Here is a 17,629-nt window from a genome sequence, read left to right on the forward strand (position 1 = left end):
AAATAATAATAATAATAATAATAATAATAATAATAATAATAATAATAATAATAATAATAATAATGCATTCGAAGAATATTAAGCAGATGCAATTTATGTATATTTTTACATGTTTGCAAAATTCTTCTGTAATAATGGAAGCATATAGTACTAACGAACTTGGTAATGCAATAAACTACTAAATTTTACCAAAAAGATTTAATTTTTTCTAAACTAGAACCAAATTAGCTACTGATATGTAACTCTAAAACTCAAACAAAAGAAAATCTGCTAGGTTTGAGTAAAACATTCTTCATCTAAGACATATTTTTCGTTTATCTTCTTTATCTTATCATGCTTATTTTTTGTTTTTCTTTTATTATTATTATTATTTGTTTGTCTTACTATATTCTATTTATTTTTTTTAAATACTTTTCCTCTCGCAGTTTGATGAACGCGAAAGAGCTTATCAGTTTTGTTTCTTTGTGTATTTTCAACTATATAGTTGTAATTGAGATCGTTCTTTCCTTATGACTACTCAGAAGTTTCTTCTTCAACCACGTATGCGTAAACCAGTCACATGTGGCCAATAACAAAACCTTCACTGAAGATAATAATGGATGTAAAATGCTTCATTTTACCCTCTTCATTTCAAATTTGTTTCACGTATTTTTTTTTTAAATTCTAATTATTCTAATTATTATTATTATTATTATTATTATTATTATTATTATTATTATTATTATTATTTGCGTTTAACACCAGTAAAATTGTGGAAAGATGAGACATATACCAACCAATAGAACTTACTGAAATGAATAAAATGATAAATCATGCGTAGTTTAAGAAAAGGGAGAAACGCCAATTAATTCGTAAATCTTAAAAAAAAAAAAAAAAAAAAAAAAAAAAGCTGTACGAGAGAACCACTCCACTTATTGAGGTGAAACTGATGATGAAATACACTTTCATTAAGATCTTCATTATAACACTAGTAAGACGACAATACATAATGTGCTTAATGAGATAACGTCTAAAATTATCATCAACTCAGTCTAATCTCTGATTTACTAAAAATATTGTTGTCCAAAAGAACACATTGACACATATAAGTCAACAGATTACATCGGGCTGAACAAAATAAAATGTTTGAGGGTAAATTCTCATAAGTAGCTTTGAAGAAAGAAAAAAAAAGTATGTCGCTTGTTGCCAATAATATTTTACAGCTTTTATTTTGCTGAAAAAAAAAATAAATTATTTACGTACTGTATATGTAGCACCAGCTGCAGAAAACTATTTGAATCATTGAATATAATGACAGTTACTTCATAGTACATGTTTGAACTTCTCAAAACTATTTAGGATCATTTGGATAATATTAGCAGAGATAGTGATACTCAAAACTATCTTACGCGTAGAAAAGATAACTTATCTACTGTGTATCATTAAATTTCTACATACGGAAAATCACATGTGAGTGTAAAACTGTATAATAAGATACTTTATAAAAAAGGGTACATAAAAAGTACTTATGAAAAAGCTTCTTTGTCAACTCAGAGCACAAAATGCTATTAAATAGCACATTTTATACAGTAGATGAATGCCTTAACACCTCATTGTGAAACTTCGAAAAATGATCAAATCCCTATTGTATGTATATCAGATGGTAAACACAAATATATATATATATACAGGGTGTAACGGAAGGTAATGCAAATACTGCGGTAGGTGACTGTATGTGACTTGTACATGAAAAAAGTTCATATGAACATATATCACGAAATGCATAGTCTTCGAGTAAATTGGGGAAAAGGAGTAACAACAAAAAACACCACGTACGTATTCACCGATTTATTACTAGTAGTACCATTAATAAAAGTACATGTTTTGACGAATGTCCAGTGGTATGTTCTCAAACGCAGGTGGTAGTGTCTCCAAAAACTGAAGGAAAATCTGCCCATTCAAAATATTGTCTAGGACGACTGGCCCTACAAAAGTACCAAGCGTATAGCACGTCGGCTCGAGGTCGGGTCTCATATGGCAGTGTCGAGAACATTACCGGAGGAAGGCTTGCATCTATTTCCGGATTGAACAAAGCCTTCATAATGGTGACGGAAGAGAAACGTGTGGCCTTTTGTACATGTGTAAAGCAACATGAGCACTTAATCCCGTTCATCATGTTCACAGACGATGCTTCTTTTACGTGAGATGGCATAAATACGACGTTGTAATAGTCACAATTGGCATTATTGGTGTGATGCCAACCCGCATGGGGGGGCCGCGGTGGCTCAGTGGTAGAGCGTTCACCTCTGGTGCTTGGGGTCCCTGGTTCGATCCCAGACCCCGCCAAGTGAACTTTGTGGTAGACAAACACCGTGTGCGTGGGTTTTCTCGGGGTTCTCCCGTTTCCTCCCACTTTCTTCATTCCACCATTTCATTCATTACTCATCATCACCGTCTCCTTTAGCCTAACCGGCATAACCGTGGGACGTAAAACAAAGATTTCATTTCATTTCATTTCCAACCCGCATGGCAAAATGTCCATATATTTCCAGCACAGATTCTCGGTTAATGTGTTGTATGACGTGGTGAGTGACATACTCTTTGGCCCAATCGTCCAAGACAATAACCAGAATGGACAAATTTTCCTTCAGTTTCTGGGGACATTACCACTTGCGTTTGAGGACATACCACTGGACATTCGCCAAAACATGTACTTTCATTAATGGTACTACTAGTAATGAATCGGTGAATACGTACGTGGTGTTTTTCGTTGTTATTCGTTTCCCCCCAATTTACTCGAAAACTAAGCGTTTAGCGATTTATGTTTATATGAACTTTTTTTCATGTACTAGTTACGTACAATCACGTACCGCAGTATTTGCATTACCTCCCGTTACACTCTGTATATATATATATATATATATATATATATATATATATATATATATATATATATACGTTCACAAGTTGTTAAATTGATTGATTGGTTAAGGTTTAATGGGGACGTAAGCAGCGAGGTTATTTGTCCACGTCCTGACAAGTTATTAAAGAAGAGCATTGTAATTGTTCAAAGTATTGTATTTATTTTATATATTAAGCTCTATACATTTTGTACGAACGTATATGTAGTATGATCCGCACAATGATTAATAAATCTAATCTAATCTGAAAAAAAAAAGAAAGAAATACAGTGTTGACTGGCATATTTTTCCTAACGATGACACACTCTTTACGCGAAGCATACCACTTGCAATGATAGTAAATAATAAACCCATAACAGACAGTATAAGGACTTTCCAGTGGTAGCCACTCAAACACGCTTAATTCCAAAGCATGAATGTTCTCATCCTACACATTCGCCTAAAGGTAGCTACATTCATGTTAGGAAGATGATTGTATAATGTTATCCCTTCCAAAGAACTTGTTTTTTGTTCTGGATTTTAAATGGAGAGAAAAAGCGAAGGAACACTATGGATATTTTATTTCTCTCTCAAACTTAAGATTTGCTTTTGATATAAACTACACTAAAATGTAGTAAAGAAAATGTCAGACAGATTATTAATAACTTAGTAATAAAACTGATATGATTATGTCTATATATTTGAGTTGAGTTGATTTTAATGTCCCTTTCAGCAGCGAGGCTATATGAGACGGGACCTACTAATTAATGTGGAATCCGAACCACATGAACTCGTGCCGGTAATCGAACCCGGATCTCCCACGCCAAAGGCACGTATGCTAACAGCTTAGCCACGAAGGAGCTCTGTCTGTATATTTATTCTGTGATGTGATTTCAAGAAACTCTACTCTTTCCTTAATCTGTCACAATGTATGATGGAAAATTTATATCAAGAGCAACGATAAACGCACAAAATTTATAAAATCATAACAAGGGAACAAAATATAACTCTGTGAGTACTTACTGGACAGCAACTGCTTATGGTTGTTCATCTCTTAATTAATTAGTTAATTTATTTACAGTACTTTTGTGTTCTTGTTGCGGACAAATTATTTACGTGAATTTCCGCGACTGTGACTATATTTTGTTTTCTTATGAAGATGTTATAATTGCTGTGCATTTAACATTGACTTATTAGATATGTAACTTTTTGGCATAAGTTTTTTCAAGGTACATCGTAACAGATGAAGGGAAATATCACTAGATAAATATACAGGAAAATTCATATCAGTTTTATTTAATAGCTAACTTTTTCTCACTGCATTAGGTTTTAAAATTATGTGGGCACATAAGAGAATGATTCAAATTAACAAAAAATTGGTTATTTACCAATACATCCTCACGTGGGAAAACTAAATATTCTCCAGACGAATGGAAACAAGCTAATTCCGTCTTCAATGGTAAGGTAATAAGGATAAAAATAGATGAGAGATATATGGTATGGAAAAAGGAATACATGTCACCAGATAAATATGTATTTTGGATCTGGCAGGAGTAACGTAACATAAACACCGCGATTCTTTTAAACTAAGGCCTTTCTTTCTTTCGCTGACTGTGCTCTGTTCGTGCTCTTTAGTATTCATCTCAAACTTATATTTATTTGGTGGTATGTACTCCTTTTTCTATATCATATTTCTCTCATCCATATTTATCCTTGTTATCTTACCACTGAAAAAGGAACTAGCTTTTTGTTCCGATACGTCTAGAGAATCTTTAGTTTTCCCACGGGAGGATATATTTGTAAATAACCAATTTTTTGTTAACGTATCAAGCTCTTGATATTTTATTTACAAACTAACTTCTTTTTAACACTGGGGTGATCGTGTGGAGGACAATAGTCCTTCAGACGGATTTTTTACCCTTTCAATAAATTCTGTTGTTATTACAATTTATTATTTTTTGTTACCTTAATAGAACCTATTTCATTTAAAAGTAGTTAAATAATCCATTGATATGGAATTCATACACAATAAACGTTAACTATATAAAAATTTAATATATTTTAAATGGAGGACTATTGTCGGACTAAATCACTCGATCACTGCAGTGTTAATAATGTTGAGTATAGTCCAGTGCTAAAGAATTTATCTCTGAGCGAATTCGATTTCATTGACCTTTGTGGTTGAGTATCATTGAAATACTTTAGTTTCCTCCGTTTTATCAATAATTTTATCATCATTCATTTCCATTAGTGTATAGAACACAACTGTAAAACGTCAAACTTACTTAGCCCTTCACTTTCTAATATTTTAGCTATAGAATTGGCCAATAAATCCTGTTTTAAATACACTATTTAGTATTACTCTTCGCTTTACTATTACCATACTCTATATCTCTCTCCTATCAATGTTATCAATATATTGTTGTAGTATCGCGATAATTCATATATTCTCAGCCCGAAATTCATCCTTGTGACAGTGTGGTGCTACAATTTGTGTTAATTATTTCACATTCGACAAATACTGGGTAGAGTTGCAGTAAATCCCTAAAAGCTGAAGGAAATTCCTAAATGCTTGCGAATGTTGATAAAACAGGTGACAAATGATAAGGTGAAAAGAATCCAGTTGCAATCATGTCCACCACAAACTTACATATCAGAGGTCCATGCAGGAACCTTAACACTAAAAGGAATACCCTACCACTGAGTTACTTATCCCGATGCCATTGAACTTTATTTTGTGAAATGCAAATAAGCTCTTATCCTGATGACACAAGTTCAAAATTATATTGGATCGGTAAATAAGTTCGGAATGATGGATTGACAACAATGCAGTGCTAAGGATTCTTCCTATTCGTTTATTCTTGCTTTAGTTCGTTGTTCCGTGTTGGTGAAAATACACTCTATTCTAATTCTGCATACATTTTGTTCATTTTGCTTGCAGTCGAAACAAGATGTAACAAACCCAAGTACAAAGTGAACAGAGTTCAACACTTCTGCCACATTCTGCTTTTCCAGTTTAACCGAGCGGCAAAAACAATTTGTGCTCTATATGGAGCTATTGTCATTAATAACACTACAAGGGAATTACGACCGTTAAACTTTAAAGAAGGTCGCTTAGTGAGCTTCTTCACGACAATGTTCGTCAAAGAATGTGAGTATTGGTACAAATTATGAGTTGTGACCACTCAACCATTATTTACATTCCATGTTTAAGGTGCAAAAATTGGGTGCACATGTACCATATGATAATGCACGTTCACATTCAGCTAAACAGATTGAAAAAGTTATTGTGGAACTCAGCTAAGGAAATGTGTCGCACCCTTGCTATCACACTGAACTTGTGCCTACTTTTTTTTTTGTTTGTTTGTTTGTTTGTTTTCTAATTACATTTAGGGAGAAGTATTTCCAGCTGAAGCTGTTGTCGAAACTTGGATCACTGGTGTCTTCATCTCAAAACCACAGCAGTTCTTCAGGCGCGGCATCAAAACTCCCCTAGGGAACAATGTATGACGTTGGTGTTGGCAGACGGACATGGACATGTTACTAAGTGACTGAATGAATGTTGTGTTGTTTAAGAGTACAATATTTTATTTAACTGTTTAAAACTGTGTGTAATTATTGTAGTATAGTTAACATACGCTGATTTACAAAACGCTAAGAATTTTTGCGATCTAATTAGGATTGTGATTTAAATCTAATTTTTTTAAAAAATCTATGATTTAAATCAAATTTACTCTGTTTAAAACAGAAATGAAATGGTACATTTCAGACTATTCTACGACACGAATAAAATGTAAGCATAAAACTAGCATCTCAATCCGTATGATGGAAGGATCTTAATAATGCAAGTTTAAACAATGTATATGGTTTTTCTATCATAGATTGCAATCACCGGCCAACATTTTTGACAATGTACTGATTTAATAGCTTCCTATATCGTGATAATACATACCATAGCCTTTTTACAGCAATTGAAACGTTTAGTTTATATATGTATATAATAAGCTGATTTGTTTGAAATGAATTTTTGAACATAATTAGTACCTACCTCAAACTAGGATTTTATGTTGTTACTTTGATTAAAATACGTATCCTAACGGGGGAGGAGGAGGATCAACATTTAGAGTAAAATTAGTGTCTAAGAGAATGCGCAAATTAGGAAAATAAAACTTGGTATATAAATTCCTCCTTAGAAATAACTGAATACTCTATCAGTGTTTCCGAAACTTCCGCTTTTAAGGTGGAGAGGAGAAATTTCTATAGTTTTCCTCTATATCCAGTCTACGATGTTTGTTTCATCACAAATAAACAGCTAAACCGTTTGAAATGAATTTTTGAACATAGCCCTCAGATCCATTTTTTTTTTTAATCGTGTCATTTTCATTAAAATGTGTATCCTAAAGAGGATGGAAAAGGGTTATAAACTGTATTCCAAAGAATAGAGTATCTCCACAGCCTCTCATGTTCGAAAAACTTCGCACATATCCTCCTTATATAAATTAATGGCCACATGTATCAGTATTTTAGAAAATTCCGCTTATAAGGGGGGGGGGGAGAAATTTCTCCCTATGTTATTTTCAATATATAAAACAACATCGATATTGTCTGATTCATCATCACAGGAAAAACATGTAAACCCTTTGGAATGAATTATTGAACATAGCAATTGACTCGCTCTGGGTTTTTATCTTTGGACAAAAATGCATATCCTAAGGGGAAGGGTTCAAAATTTATAACAAAAATATGTATCTCACGGGCCCTTTAAGTTAGGCAGATGGAACTAGGTATATACAATCCTTATAGAAAATAAGTTGAGACGTGTCCCAAGGTTTTCGCAAATTCTGCCTCTAAAGGTGAAACACTTCTGTAATATTTTAATTCCTTATTTTTCATTCACAAAACAGCGAAAGTAAGGACACGATTGAACCGTTTAAAATAAACTTTTGAACATAATTTGGGTTGACCTTAATGTTTATCATTAGCTCTGCACTTGCATTCAAATACGTATTCTAAGAAGGGACGTGTGTTTTGTTTCGCAAACTAATGTCCACACCGTTTGAAAAAGATTTTCTGAAGATAGATAACACTTGGGTCGAATTGGGTTTCTGTCTTTTCATTTCGATTTAAATATGCATCCTAAAAGAGCGGAAAACATGGTAGAAATATACCTTTCATACATTTCCCATAAACTTTTTCTTCCCGTGATAAGAACGAGCATTTCAGCTGGTTGTTAATACTGTAAATAGGAAGAAAAACGAAAAATACATTCGAAAAGAAAAATGTATTCTTGATTAGAAACTTCTTACTACTGAAAGATATTATTGTTGTCATACTGAGTGCTGATACCCAAGTTTTGAATACTTTTACAACTTTAAAGGAAAAGATACTGATATTCATTATGAGAGTTACGATGAAAGGAGAAAAGAAAAGTTGTGTTCAATTAAAAAAAAAAAAAAAAATCAAAACGGATAATATTGGCTGTGCAACGCAATGCAAAATGTTTGCAGTTTGAAATATTGTAGTATATTCTACACGTGCATATTTTACTTTGGTTTCTTATTGACTATGAAACTTAGAAACAAATACGTACTACGATTATCATAATTATCCTTCTTTCGTCCAATTATTGTGAAGTGAACTTTGTGGATCATTGTGGCCGTCCACTCTTATATGTTGGGAGAATAATAATTCACTCCTATAAGTGTGAGAAACAGCTTGGACAAAATGTAACATAAATATCAAGAAACTCTCGATTTTATTTTCATTCTAACTTCACTTACTAAAATAAATATTTATAAATTGTATTTCATTTTTAAAAAAATTAAATACAAGTGATTTAAATAAAAATAATAGATTTAAATAAATTATCAAATAAATAGAGTTTTCTTTTAAAAAATTGTGATTTGTTTTGAACCCTGATTCCAATTTAGGCGACTAGTTCAAAGATAATTACGTGAAACATACGAGGCTGAAGTTTTATTTATGTCTTTTGAAATAAATACATGCAAATACACAACAGAAAAAGCATTAACAATTATACAAGCGCATTTTATGGATTATTAGGTACTCCACAAATATACGTATATAAATTAAGCATTGCTTGTTTGAAATATGCATCTACTCAGGACTTTGGAAAATTTGCATAGGCTTACAGAGAATGAGATCTATTTTATACTTATCCTGAAGATAATTTTGTACAATATATTTCAATTGTAGTTATTGTTTTAGAGTTTAAGCTCCATTTTCAGCACCAAGAGTATATGAGACATGGATCTACAGTTTAATATAGAATCCGAACTACATGAGTTCCACGACAAATCGAACCTGGATCCCTCACGTCGAAGACGTATTAAAGATTAAGTGCATCAAAGGCACATACGGAATTAGACTAATGACAGCATGACAGAGTTTGTAACTTTCAAGGAGAAGGTACCACATTAAAATAATACAAAAAGAAAGAGTAGCTTAGGGTTTAAAAAATAAGAAGTTGAGAAACTACCTTATACACGTATATAGTATCTGAAAACAAGTCTTAGATTCAAATTTAAACTTTATACAAGGTGGCTAGCAAAAGTAGAACAAAATGCCAGGGGCTTTGATTTTAAAAAGTATATGATCCATTGAGCTATTCATTTGAAAGTATACATACGTTCAGCATAACTAAAATTCTGTACAGTTCAAATTTACAGATAGAAACAAAGTTCTTACGAATCATTTTATTATTTTATTAAATCAAAACTCAACACTGAATTTGGATATGGAAGTGATTGTAGCTCAGTGGTAGAGCGTTAACCTCTAGTGCGAGGAGTCCCTGACTCGATCCCAGACCATGTGAGTTTGTCTGATGGACATAATCATCTCGATGGGTGTTGTCAGGGTTCTCTTGTTTCCTCCCACATTATCACTCCAACAATTCTTCCATAGTTAATTACTTTCATTAGTTATCCGTCACCTTTGACCTACAGGGTATAAGCTTGGACGTAAAACTTAAAAGTGTCATACAAAAGGTTTAATATTATATAAGTTTACAACAATCAGCAATGATATTTTATTATGTTTAGTTTCTTCTGCATTGAACTTAAGCAAACTGACTTTTTGACCTGGCAACACTGACATTTTTTTCTGAAGTCAGATTTCCATTTTCTTCTTAAACCTACACTATTATATCTTCATCCTCCTTATAAAACTAGGTTTTCTGAAATTCGTACGACTGAAAATTGTTTTGAACATTTAATACGAGTTAACGAGTTAATTCTCTTCTTGACATGACAGTTCATTATAACAAAATTTGCAAAGTCTAGGACCAAACTGAAATAATGAATTAACTAGGGTTCCTTCATGGCTAAACTGTCTGAGAAACTCCAGTGGGGCAGAATTCTCCGGTGGCTGTACGGTTAGCGTATGAGCCTTCGGTGCGGGAGGCTCGGGGGTTCGATTAAGGAAGCTCATGTGGTTCGGACCCCACGATAAGCCTCAGTGCTGAGTGGGACACTAAACTCTAAGTCAATCCCAATCTAATTGGCACTCATGTAGTTGGAATCCAACATATAAAGATATAGATCCACGTTCAATATGCAGGACTCGAAATATTTTCTTCTGACCAAGGCGCCAGTTCTGAAAACCAGGTGCCACAGAAAAAAAAATCAAATTTGATATGTAGGCCTACATGTTTTAGGCTTAAATTACAGTTATATATTATATAGTTATAATAATATTATAAGGCTATCCCTCAAAAATATCAGCTATTGAAGGTAATACGAGTGAAGTTTTACAAATCAACAGTGTGTGTTTTATATCCATGTCTTATAGTTTGAGCACTGACATACCAACTGTCCATTTTTCTGAATGCATCGAATTCCTCTAATCATGGGACATTCATGCTAAGGTTGAAGATAAATTTGAAACTTTGAAGTTTTTAACGGATTTCTTATAATTAGGTTTTACGTTTAAAAAATCTAGGTACCAGACTCGTATTTGTAGTCAGCACGGCGAGCTGGTACTTTCTCAAGCCCTACCCGCATATTCCATATAATTTTGGTGTTGAAAAGAGACGCTATATTTTAACAAGCATAGAAAAATATAAAGTGAAGCACTACTTACAATGAACGAAGTCTTCGCTCCATGGTAACGATTTTTCTTGAGAAAGAATTTGCTTCAAGGATTTCCATGCTCTCTTTTTATTGCTAGTCCTACTAGTGTGCTACAAGAAAACAAAATATGAAAATAACTTTCAATTATGCCAGTGAATTTTACAAGAATATCAATTTTGGTTCTAAATAATATCGACAATAAGCACTAACACCGACTTTGTAATTGTATTCCTTGAGGTAAGCAACGACATCATAAGGGCAACGGGGAAAAAATCCTTAGCGGGAACAAAATCTCCTCTCTCTCTCTCACCATGTTTCAAGACATCTGAAATTTGTTGGTTTAAATTTAAAAATTACAAATATATGTTCTTATCTGTCCTTATTGACTATTTTTTGTGTTTTATCTATGACCTCACCTTTCAGGATTAGAATATGATCCTGTAATGAAAGTTACATTAAGCTCAAATTGCAGGAAATTATTGTTTCTTAACCTTGGAAACGTCAAAGTCATTTGCATCGCACGAAACACTAAGATGGGGACACTTTTCACCCATATATATTTCTCGTAACACTAGACTGTTTCCTTGTGGTTTCGGTTTTTACAGAAAACTTCTCGACAATTACACAAAAAAAGAGTGCAATCAATAAGTCTGTGAAAGCCTTGGTTGGATTTTTTTGTGAGTTACCTTGACTATCTTTGTTATACTGCCAGAAGCTAATAGAACTTTCCAGAATGAAAACAAATTTATATTATACAACGGCTTGGATTGAGAATACACACAAAATTATGACCGGCACAGCAATATAAAAGTTAATGAGAGATACTACTTGGTGTTGGTGTGGAAATGAGACAGGTAATATTTAGTTTTCCAACGTTACTTAACAATAAAATTTATAAATAGTCTATTAGAAACCATTATTGGCATTAAACAATGAAAAGAAAATCTTACTTTGTATCTATATCTCAATAATGTATTATTTTTTTAAAATATATATATTTTATACATAAATAGCATTAATATACATTTTATATATATAATGAAAACACTAATAAGACTAAAGGAAAAAATATAAATAACAGCAGTTTTGATGGGAAAAATACGAGTATAAAACTAATTAGAAAAATAAAACAAAGACAAAATACAACTTTTATAAAAGGTCAGCGCCAAAATAAATGCCCTTCAAACGAACGAAAATGGACTGAAAAAAAAATGGCTGAAAAACAGAGCAGCTGTACTTTTTGGAAAAGGCTGCTCGTCCAAGAGGAAAGAATATATGTATATAGGTTGTTTCACAGTTGGTACTGTCAACGTAGATTTACAGTGTAGTTCAGAATAAAATGGTTTGCAAGAGCTACCGATTATGATCTTGATGTACAAGTCCTATGCAGAGCACATCGACTGGGACAAATATTTCACTGCACAAATATTTTGCAGCGAAAGAGTTTTAAAATGCATCATTTACAATATTTTCCAACGTTATCAGAATGAGAAAGTTCTGAGAAAGCATACAACATGGCTCAAACACGAAGGCTGTATTAACATCAAGAAAACACTTAACCAATCGAAGTCACTGATGGAAAACAGTGAGACAGTATGTATCAGTACGGCAATAAAAAAAAAAAAAAAAAATTGATGTGTCTGAAACTCTATGGATACGATGCTAACCATTAAAACAACCATTCAGTATCGTAAGAAGAAAGCGATTTCATCGTATAATCAAGCCAATAACATTAATAAGAGTGAAATGATCAGAGCGCCTGATCAAAAAAATCGCTGGTTGTGATTTCATACTGAACGATGAAAACTACCTTACTTTCCCAAATGGTTCTTATACACGTGGCGTGCCAGCAGCACCGTGTAACTTGAAATATGTAAGTAAAAAGAACTTAAAGCTTACAGTCGGTACATAATTAGCCATCAGTCCAAAACGTGTAAATGAACTTTTCATTACATATCTACCTATACTATTAACAGACATTATTCGAACAACTAGGTTGGCAATGGATTCCTCTTATCACGGCCAGCTATTGTTCTGGACGATACGTCTTCTGGACTGATCTGGAAATTTATACTTTACCAACATTGACATTCAACACTAGCATTCAGAACTATCAAACAGTATACAAGATAACATCCCAGTTAATGTACCGGAAATACTTTTATAGATAACTTTTGGACAATACTGAAACGAGAGTACATATGAGAGAAAGTCAAAAAAATAAGATTATCTAATGGACACTTATTGTTAATTATAATTTCATTTACTATTAAATATGCATGACTATATTTCGGCAAACTTTCTAAATATTGGCATACTCAAGTTGGTAACAGAATTTTCATAGGACTTTTTATTAGAAATTTCCATATTAATTATTTCTGTAGAATGAAAGAAACTCAACTATTAAGCAGAAAATGCTTTATTAATTTGCTGGAAGTTGTCACGATAGAGTCTGTGCAGATAAAAAATGGATTCCTGTGATTGATTCTAGAAGAAATTGCCTATACTTTTTTTTTTTTTTTTTTTTTTTGACAGCCAAATAGCGTATAGAGACTGATGTACGTGTTTGTAAAATATCTTCAAACGAAAATCTTCTTTGACATATAGGTGACTCGAAAAGGAAAAAGGGAATTTCTCATTCCTTCCTCGACATTCTTTTATTTGTTAAACACGCTTGACCTAAGCTATTTTCTGTGATACATACATTTCCCCCCCTTCCCCCTGAATCCTTTCCATAGCTTTTGTTGTTACAAGTACGAAAAGTGCTGTTTCCTCCAGATTATTTACAAATGCTTTTACTGAATTGCTGCATGAGGTAGGTGGTGAAAGAAAATCTGGCGAGTGAGATGCGGCTTGTACAACCCCGCCAATATTTTTAACAAATTAGGTGCATTGAACTTATCCTGTGGTTCCTTAGCATCTGGGCAGAGAGGCCTGAACCTGACTATTTCTTTATCTAGTTCCTAATGCAGGTCTTCAAGGGTCATATTCCAGAATACAACTACACTTGATAGTAGACGTTAGTGAACAGTAGTGTACTCCTGATGCTAAAGCATCGTGTTTATCGGGAGTTTATGCGTATGTGTGTGTGAATTCCACATAATAGATCGGTAGCTAAAATCAGATTTGCGGAAGAAGCGAAACTAGCGACACTATAGAAGGAAACAAGGAAACTGCGCGAATTCAAAAGAAATTACGCAAATATTGTGATAAATATTTAGAGATGGGATTTACTATAGTTGGGGCAAACGGTGTTCAAAAACCGCAGTGTGTTGTTTGTGGCGAAAGACATGTCGAAAGTAAACATTCTGAGCTGTTTAAAAAACCGGTTGTGTATTTTAGAAATAAGCTGACAGGACTTGGTGCTTCGAAAATGATACTTAAGGACATTTCCTCTGGACAAAATAACGAAAAGGCAGTGTTGGCTTCTTATGAAGTAGCTTTATTAACTGCGAGAAAAGGACTATATCACACAATTGGTGAAGAGTTGGTTCTTCCAGATGCCAAAGCGATGACACGCCTAATGTTTGAGGAAAAATTATTAAACGAGTTATCTTCAACTTTATTATCTAACAATACCATCAAAAGAAGAATCGAAGGTTTGGGAGAAACAATAATAGCAGTAGGGGCTCGTGAAATGGAGGTATGGGGTGGTTCGAAAGAGAGCGACAAATGGGGCATCTGGAGGAAAGTTAAATTTTGTTAAATGGTACGATAAATATTAACATGCCTAATATAAAAGAGCACACGCAGAGAAACACAACGCCGTTGGTCCCATGTGTGTGCTGCACATAGGAACGAAGATATGGCCATGTAAATAGGTGTAAACAAAACAAGTGGCGTACTTGACCGTCAGTACCACGTCATGTATGTATGAGCTGTCAGAACAAATCGGACAAGATGAAGAAAGGGCGTGATAACAGGGAAGAAAAAATAAAGGAAACATCGTCAACACCATTTATGTGACAGTGTTACAGCATTATTACAATGGCCATTACAGTATGTGGCAGAACCACTGTGTAATAAACGAAAATCTGTCGAAGTGTACGTTCAAAATAATGGCCGTCACCTGCGATACAGGCATCGAGGCGCCCACGCAAAGATTGTTGCACAGAATGTAGCATCGCAGATGGAATGTCCCTACAGGCGGCAGTAATGCGGTGTTGCATATCCTCTGGTGTTGTTGACACATCCCGGTAGACAATGTCCTTCAGCGTTCCCCACAGGAAAAAGTCTAGCGGTGTCAAATCTGGGGAATGACCGGGATATCTCTCTGCGTACACACGGTAAGCTTCTGAGGCATTCTTTCAGCATTTCTCATAAAGCAGGATCATGTCCGCTTTTCCTATGTTCGTAAACACCATACTCTTCGCTCTTACCAGAACCACTGCCTGCAAACTAACACGATCATGTGGCTCTGCAATCAAAACTTGCTCTGCATCAAGACAGTTCTGTCAGGCACCTGAGACGTCTTACATGACGTGGTACTGACGGTCAAGTAGGCCACTTGTTATTTTATTTACACCTATTCACATGGCCATATCTTCATTCCTATGTGCAGTACACACATGGGACCAACGGCGTTGTTTCTCTGCGTGTGCTCTTTTATATTATGCATGTTAATGTATATCGTTCCATTTAACAAAATATAACTTTGCTCCAGATGCCCCATTTGTCGCTCTCTTTCGAACCATCCAGACCTCCATTTTACGAGCCCCTACTGCTATTATTGTTTCTCCCAAACCTTACATTGCTAGTGTTTCTTCGCTATTTTAGGTGATACTTTTAGCTGCCTCACGCTATATATTTGCAACATCTTAGTCAAGATGTCCGGCCCGAAGTTTGTAACCCAGGACCACCCGATTACGGAATAGACATTATACTACTGGCAACATGATTATACCACTGCGAAGAGAAAAAATAAAATGAAATCTTAGCGTTTTACGTCCCACGTTTATGCCAGTTAGGCTAAAGGAGACGGTGATGATGAGTGATGAATGAACTGGTTGAATGAAGAAAGTGAGAGGAAACGGGAAAACTCCGAGAAAACCCACGCACACGGTCACTTGGCGGGGGCTGGGATCGAACCCAAAACCCCAAGCACCAGAGGTGAACGCTCTACCACTGAGCCACCGCGGCTCCCACTGCAAAGAGAAAGGGAAAAATATAAACACTAACCGTATATATTGCAAAGGGGCCATTCTATCTCAAATCGACCAAAGTATAAGCATTTTAAAATTTCATGGTCTCAGAGTTTGATAATTTTTTGTACATTGAAAGACATATTTGAGAATAGTTATTTCCCAAAATAAAACTTTTCCAGCCCTCATAGATAACTATAGTCCTTGTCACTTGAATTGGCGTGTGGCATCAGCCAATAAGCTCGCAGTGCGATGTTACTAACTCCTCACGGAGGAATCTAATCATTCATAAGTGATTTCGTTCGTGTTTGTAGACAATTATGAATGATTAGATTCCTCCCTGAAGGTTTAGTAACAACGCACTGCAAGCTTTTTGGCTGATGCCACACACCAATTCGGGTGACGCGGATTATAGTAATTAATTACGCAATTAGCTTCAAGGTCACGACTCAAACACAGCTGTTTTAGCATTTTATTGTTTATTTCAATAACCATAAGAGCTACGAAACTAAATGTTTTCATCCCCATGTAATTTTGCCTGTAGATTTCAAATCTGCAATCAAAACTAATGAATATTGTATAGGGTAGAGTTATAGCAGCATTTAAGTCCCAAGTTCAGGCCCCAGAATGAGCAAGTGGTGAAAGTTGTACATGTGTGAAATTTTAGCACAAGGTGAAGAAATACCTGTATTTTGTGTGAACCAAATTTGGTTTTGGGTATTTGACCCTAAGGCCCCAAAAATCTGAATGTATCTTTTGCCTCTTAACGAGTTTCTGAAATAATGATATAGGCTATTTGATACTTATTACAACTATTCCACAGAGTAGCCTACAATCATGGGCACCCGAAGGGGGGCAGGGTCCCCCCTGGCTCACGAAAATGTGTATGTAATATTGCAAACCACATATATTAAATACCAGACGCAATATAGCAACCATGGAATGGTCTTCCCTAGAAAATTTTCTTTGGGTACTCCTGCCTGCAATTATAGCAAAAAATAACAGTTGCCTTATCTACTAAAATCAGTATTGTGCAATGTATCAATGTTTACTGAAATTCTTGAATAAATCGTTAATTTTATTAACAGTCTCATGTGACACACTATGTGGTCTTCCACTAGCCGTGATAGAAATGTGATCTATTGCATCAATAAGAATGTGACCAGCTGGCATCCATACGATATCGTCGGTTCGAGACCAGTAAAAAGTAGATTCGGGCCCTGCAGGGTGTAAGAACTTTGTGTTGTAGTCCTGATATCCCTCAGAATATTCCAGTACCATCCCAATCCACCATTTGCAGTGATAGACACACGCTATAAATTTTCCTGGATCCAAGACTTTTACTTCTGATGTCTTGTGTTTGTGCTTTTGTATCTACTCAAACTCTATGTAGCTTTCCCATTGATGTAGAGGAAATTAGTCGAGTTTTTAAACTTATTTCACTATCAGGAATGAAAGCATGGTTATTCCTTGTTCCAGGTATTGTTTTCACAGGGATAAACCTATTTTCTTGAGTCGT

The 17,629-nt window shown here is 34.5% G+C and overlaps 1 protein-coding gene across 1 annotated transcript in view; it reads right to left on the reverse strand.

Moving 5' to 3' along the window:
• The window catches only part of LOC145695191 (INO80 complex subunit C), a 50,614-nt gene that overhangs the window by 16,825 nt on the left and 16,160 nt on the right, over positions 1–17,629 (reverse strand). The window contains exon 3 of the mRNA XM_081772162.1: positions 10,980–11,079. Coding sequence (XP_081628288.1) covers positions 10,980–11,079 — 100 coding nt within the window. The remainder of the gene's footprint in view (positions 1–10,979; positions 11,080–17,629) is intronic.

The sequence above is a fragment of the Thermobia domestica genome, chromosome 9 (genome assembly GCF_964235325.1).
Source record: "Thermobia domestica chromosome 9, izTheDome1.hap1.1, whole genome shotgun sequence".
Taxonomy (NCBI): Eukaryota; Metazoa; Arthropoda; class Insecta; order Zygentoma; family Lepismatidae; genus Thermobia; species Thermobia domestica.